This window comes from Acanthisitta chloris, unplaced genomic scaffold (assembly GCF_000695815.1).
Source record: "Acanthisitta chloris isolate BGI_N310 unplaced genomic scaffold, ASM69581v1 scaffold22532, whole genome shotgun sequence".
In the NCBI taxonomy this organism is placed as follows: domain Eukaryota; kingdom Metazoa; phylum Chordata; class Aves; order Passeriformes; family Acanthisittidae; genus Acanthisitta; species Acanthisitta chloris.
Genome location: NW_008659094.1, coordinates 1,605 through 8,221, shown reverse-complemented (window position 1 = coordinate 8,221; position 6,617 = coordinate 1,605). Strand labels below are relative to the sequence as shown.

Below are 6,617 nucleotides of genomic sequence, written 5' to 3'. Positions count from 1 at the left end.
AGGAGCACTGACACTTTGGTTTCTCACTTCAGACAAAGCTGCTAAAGCTGCTTCTGTGTGTGTGTGCTCAGTCCAACTCTGCATATCACATCGTGGGTAAAAACCAGCCATGCTGGCACAGAAGAGGGGAAAGATGGGCTGGAATGAGGAAGGGCAGAACTTGTGGGTGGTTCAGCTCCTCTCTGAAGGGCTCTGTGAGCAGGTTTCCCACCTGGCAGAGGGGCAGCATGCAGGCAAGAAGAGGCAGGCTAGGAGGGAGGGGAAGTATGAAGGCTGCTGAAAACTAGAGAATACTGAATTTCATGGATTGTCTTTGTGAAAGATAAGCAACTGAGCATTTTCAGTCAGAAAAAGTGTATGTTGAGCCAGCAACTGTGTAGGTAGGGCATGTTTGTCTCAATTCCCTCCTCTCAATAGACATACCCATTTAGTAACCCCTGGCCAGCCACCTTTACTTACTTCTGATCTGGGGCTCACAGAATCACTGAAGAGTCAAGTTTGGAAGGAATTCTGTAGGTCATGTTACCCAGCCCCCTACTGACACAGGGTCACCTAGAGCTGGTTGCCCAGGACCATGGTCAGACAGCTGTTCAATGTACAAAAAGCCATTCAAAATGTAGAATTTGTTCTGTTTGGTTTCTGGCCATTTTTAAATCTCTAAATATCTCTTCACTGGAGCAGGTGATCACCCACTGATTGTTCAGTTTGCTGCCAGAGAGGCACAGGTTCTGAGTGATGCTGCACGGATCATCTGTCCCTTTGCAGATGGAATAGACCTGAACTGTGGCTGTCCTCAGAGGTAAGGCTTGGAAAAACCTGGGTAAATATGGTGAAATAATTTGAGACTAAGGAACTCTGGTCTTCATTTTCATAGTCATTTCTGTCCTAACTTAAAAATAGACTTCAAGAGAGAAACAGCTATTTAACCTGTCAGAAACGTCTGTGCAAGACACTGCTCTCAGTGCTCAGAGATGACTGTCACCATGGTGAGACTGGAAAAAACAGAAATATTTGCCAACTTGCCTTGATTTTAATTCCTGAGATACTGAGTGTTGGCTCAGAAGTGAAGTGTCCATCCCTTCTCAACAGCTGTTAAATATGCATTACCAAGAAGAGCTTGCTGCAAATAATTTGGAGAGTGCTTGGAGAAATGATGTGTCAATTCCCAAAATAGTGAGGCAAGTCCCTGATGTCTCAAACTTCTACAAGTGAAGGATAGTCTCTAAAATATAATTATACAGATTGTATTACTCAGGAAGTGCTGAAAATAATTCCTTCCATCTTTTATTAGATTTATAAGTACAGTGAATTAGTGATCTGCCTCTCACTTAAATTGATCAAGATTTTGTCTCGACAGTGAAACAGTAGTGAGGCACTAATGAAGATTCTTGCTAACTGGTTCACTTGAGAACCATTGATTTCTTGTGTGTCAGGCAGTCTTGTTCTAAGGAGCAACCTCAGAAATAAGGTAGGAAAGTAAAAGATGATATTATGGTGCAAATTCTTAATTTGTCTATTCTAATTAGGTTGTCTTGACTGAAAATCATAGTGTTTGAGGAAACTTTCCTGCAGAGATCTGAGACTTTGGAATGAAAGTGTATTGTTTTTCCTAAGTTATAGTTAAGTTGGCTAAACTGTAAGTTGCTTTTAGGCCAAAAATATATGCTTATATTTGAATCCTTTGTTCCTTGTGCATGCTGGTTTCAAAGTAACTGAGGTTTATGCATTTCATCTGCCTTAAAAAAAAAAAACTGCTTAAGAAAAAAACTGCTGCTGTTAAGTGGAAACAAAGGTTATTGTCTGCCAATGAAAATAGTGGTTTGCAGTTGCTGGAGGACATAATATTACTGAAATAATTTCCTCACTTGCACTTCAGAAATCTTCCTTTTTTTATCCAAAGTCATTTTCTGTTTAGAAGAAACCCATGACCCAATGAAAGAAATTATTTTATGTATGAGTTAAGCCATCCTTGATTAAACTTTCATTTCTCTCCCTTGTGAGTTCATTTTGTGGACAGAAAATTGAACTGAGAGAGCTTAGTAACTTGTCCAAAGTTCTAACAGCACAATGGAGACTGAACCAGGATCTGAAAGCTCAAACTGCAAACACGAAATTGATCTACAGCCACTGCTATCTCTTGTTTACTCAGCCACACATTCTGAAGGTCGTAAGGAAAGAAACTGATGTCTCTGACTGCAATGGATCTGCATTTTTTCAAGTGTAGAATACTCTTTTTTTTTTTTTTTTTTTTTTTTACAGATGGGCCATGGCAGAAGGTTATGGTGCTTGCTTAATAAATAAACCAGAGCTCGTGAAAGATATGGTGAGACATGTGCGGAATCAGATCGACAACCCTAAATTTTCAGTATCTATTAAAATAAGGTAGGTCTAACCTAAGTGCTGTTTGTGGTACATGGAAGAATCCTTTTAATTTTTTGAAAAGAAAGAGTTGAATGTAATTGTTAGGATATTTGTAATCCTGTTAAGGTAATATTGCACATTACAGTCATTTCCTCACATGTGAAGACTGCTGAGATTTTTGGACTTCAGATATCTGGGGCAAGTAATCCCAAACTTAGTTGAACCAGCACAGCCTTTGACTACTTACCCAGATCCCAAACTATGCTAGAGTTTTCTTGCAATCCAAATAACATGAAATGACAAGTTAAAAGATTAAGGGTTCCATAAAAGAAAAGCAATGCTTAGTCTGTATCATCACAAGGATTTACTTTGTGAGATATTGGAGTCCCAGAGACACAGTTGCTGTTGGCTATAAAGGGATGAGTAACAGAAGTGGGAACCAGTCCTCACAGCTGCTGTAAGGAATATAATCTGCTTCCCTTCATCAGTTTCTAAACTTCCATGGACTTGCTTTGCATTGCTTTGTGTGCAGACCAGAAAAGGGAAGGCTGCAGGGAGACTTTAGCCTTCCTGTACCTTAGGGGAGTTCTACAAGAAAGCTGGAGAGGGTCTTTGTACAAGGGCATGGAGTGATAGACACAGGCCAATGGCTTCAGAGTGAGAGTTGGCTTAGATTAGATAGGAAGAAGTTCTTTGCTGTGGGTGAGGCACTGGAACAGGCTGCTCAGAGGAGCTGAGGATGCCACAGCCCTGGAAGTGTGCAGGGCCAGGCTGGATGGGGCTTGGAGCAACCTGGGCTAGTGGGAGGTGTCCCTGCCCATGGCAGAGGCTTGGAACTAAATGGTCTTTAAGGTCTCTTCCAACCCAAACCATTCTATGATGCCCATTCTGTGATCCACTATGTAACCACATCCCCTATGTGGCTTGTGCATATTTGTCAGTTGAGTTTCAATTCAGTTTCCAGTCCTTCAGGAAAGGAGAAATATTATAAATCAGATTTTTTTTCATAAAATATGCAAAATCATGGTGTTTATTTTAGAATCTTTTGGGTACCCTTGCTGAATCTGTAAAGTTTACCATGAATGTTACAGAGGTGTAATGTAATTGGGAAATGCTAAATTAAATAGCAGTTTCCATACCTTAAGCTCACATGTCTTTAAAATAAACAACCCAAACCACTATTTTCCAATAGTGATATTGTCTTTATGCTGTTGCTTACACAAATCTGTGGTGACTCCTTATGGTTGAGAGCTTCTTATATAGTCCAGGTAACTTACTATAATTTCATTCCTGGGAATTTTAGGATCCATGGGGACTTGAAAAGAACAGTTGACCTGTGTCAAAAAGCTGAAGCAGCTGGAGTTTCATGGATTACAGTACACGGGAGAAGTGTAGAAGAAAGGCATCAACCTGTACATTATGATGCAATTAAAACAATTAAACAAAGCATGTCTATACCTATTGTGGCTAATGGAGACATTAAAACTTTAAAAGATGCTGAAAATGTTCATCACTTGACAGAAGCAGATGGTAAGATTAAGCATACTATATTTTCTAAGTAAAGGTACAAATCATATTTCAGAGTGTTTATTTTGGCTGTAAGTAGGACATGATTTGAGTGCTTTTCACTCTTTGAGGAGACAAATGAAAGAGGATGTTTTGGATGCCTTATAACCTCATAAACAGAATCACTTGTAATCATCAGAGCACTAGAGCACTGCTATTCAAAGCCACAAATAATGATTTCCGAGGCAAATTACAAAAGCTCTTTGCTTAATTATGCTATCTCATCACTCAGACGTGGAGTTCAGAGGGACCTTCAGACATTCATTCTGTCTCTTTATGGAGCTGATCATCCCTTAAAGAACTTCCACTTGGAAGTCTTTACTTCCTGCACATGGGAGCAAATTTCTTACAGTAAGACTACAGTGGAAAAAGGAAATATTGTTAAGCATCACCAGTTAATTTGGTTAGCTGTAAGGACACAGTGAGGCATTGCCCTCTCATTTCAGTGGTAAAATTTGTGGATTTCTTTTTTCAGGAGTGTCCTGCAGTTACTTAGTCACAATAGATTCCTGCAACTGCCTGTAGTTTCAAGACATTATGGAAATCTGGTGTAGGTTTGGAAGAGGTGATTTGTATCTACATCCTTTGGATCATTCAGCTAGAGAACAACAGGACAGAGAATGGTAGCACAAGGAAAAGTTCATGTGTCAGGTTTCTGGTGACACTGTTGCTGTTTAATAGCAACAACCAAAATCAGTTGACCCAAACTGAGATGCTGCTCACAGGGACTTCCCCCCAAATGCAAAGCAGGAAGGAAATGCCTAACACAAAAGAATAGTCCAGCTGACCTTCTTCAATAGCAAAAATACAGAGCATTAGATTTTTTCTGTCACGTGCAATGGTGAAATAAATTTTTCTGTTTTGATCATCCCATTTTTTTAAGAAAAGACTAAGTGTGATAGATTATATGCCGACTGTGCAGGAAAACAGAACCCCTTAATAACAGAAAAAATATGATAAACTCATACAATTTCTATCTGACACTGTGGGATTACAGTTGGAAATATAGTGGCTTGTTCAGAAAGATTTACTGCAGATCAAGAGTCCTGAAATTTATATAATTGAGCTATTGAGCTCTTACTGGAAAGAGGATTCTAGGTCAGTGAATAGACTGGGTTGCACAAAAAAGCCAACTAAATTGAGCATATTTCTGCTCTTGTGTCTTTCCATCGTCATTTTATGTTATAAAGGCAGGATTGTGTGTGTGTAGCAAATAAAAGTGAAATACTATTTAACTGCAGCTTCAGAAGGAGGGAAGAAAGGCCTCTTGTGTGCCCTGTGTTCTGTTTCAGTACTTGTGGAATGTGAAATGTGTTGATAGGTGCTGTAGGTAACTCCAAGTTCTGCCTTGTTGAATGGATTACCCTGATAAGCTGCAAAACTCATCCCTGTTGTTCTCCCACTGCTGTCTGTGAGCTTTGGGTGGTTGTCCCAGAGGCTGCTAGACAAAATCTACAGGGAGATTTAGCATAAAATTTAAACTGTAATGTAACTTACTGCTTTAATTTCCACTTTGAAGGTATAATGGTGGCTAGAGGACTCTTGGCAAATCCAGCTCTGTTCGCAGGATATGAAGAAACACCTTTCAAGTGCATCCAGGACTGGGTGGACATTGCTCTTGAGCATGGAACTCCTTTCACGTGTTTTCACCACCACTTAATGTACATGATGGAAAGGATAACTTCGAAACAAGAAAAAAAGATTTTCAATGTTTTATCAAGTACCTCAGCAGTCCTAGATTATCTGAGTGACCATTATGGTGTGTGAGCAAGGATTTTCATTCTGTGTAAACTTGTTCTGTAATTGTCAATATGTCATTAGAGTTTTAATTGGGTTCTTCCTTTTTAGCCGCTATTTTCAACACAGCTTAACATTATCATTAGGGTGATACTTTATGTTTTTAGTCTTTTTGTCTGCATTTTTCAATCCAGAAAATACTCCATATTCCACAAGTGTGGAATTCTGTTTACAGTGCTCTACTACACAGAGGATTGATAGTTGGAATGCTCCAGTAATTTGATTTATTTTTCACCAGACAGTTGCTTACAGCAATATGACTGCAAACCTAGTGCCCTTCTTACATGAAACCTCCCAAAACCAGGACTAGTTATAAATAATGCCTGTAATTTCAGACCAAAAGAATACAAAGGGAGCAATTATAGAAGTTTTCTCTTTAACTGACATAAGCTGAATGTTAAATTTGAGCAGATTTTCAGGCTTAAAGACTGTGAGGCCTTGAAGCCCAGCACACTATATCCCCTTTTAAATTAGATGTTCCTTTTGCAGACTAAAACCTTCTAAACTTATTTACAACTTAGAAAAATTCCACATTTCCTATAGCAAAAGAAAAATGGATTAGATAAACAGTGACAGAAAGAAGGAAAAAGTAAAATGAAGAGATAGTTTAAACTAAGTGCAAACTTAGCTGAATCTAAACTACAAGACTTGAAAGTTCAATTGAACTAAATTGAGTTTTGTTTATCTACTGTATAAGAATTATATAGAAGATTAAATCCCTATCACCTACCAAACCAGGACTTTTTGGGTCAAAGGAAAGCAGACAGATTCTCTCAGTGGGGCTCTTGCAGTCCTTTCTGCCTGTTGGCATGTTGCTTATCAAAGCATGACAACCACTTGGCTTTGAGTCATTGTATAGGGGTGAAATAGTGAATATCAGAACAAGATAATAA

At 38.9% G+C, this 6,617-nt stretch overlaps 1 protein-coding gene across 1 annotated transcript in view; it reads left to right on the top strand.

Annotated features, from left to right (window-relative positions):
• The window catches only part of DUS4L (dihydrouridine synthase 4-like (S. cerevisiae)), an 8,747-nt gene extending 3,053 nt beyond the window's left edge, over positions 1–5,694 (top strand). The window contains exons 3-6 of the mRNA XM_009069286.1: positions 682–799; positions 2,260–2,382; positions 3,665–3,891; positions 5,447–5,694. Coding sequence (XP_009067534.1) covers positions 682–799; positions 2,260–2,382; positions 3,665–3,891; positions 5,447–5,694 — 716 coding nt within the window. The remainder of the gene's footprint in view (positions 1–681; positions 800–2,259; positions 2,383–3,664; positions 3,892–5,446) is intronic.
• Positions 5,695–6,617: the final 923 nt, after the last annotated feature.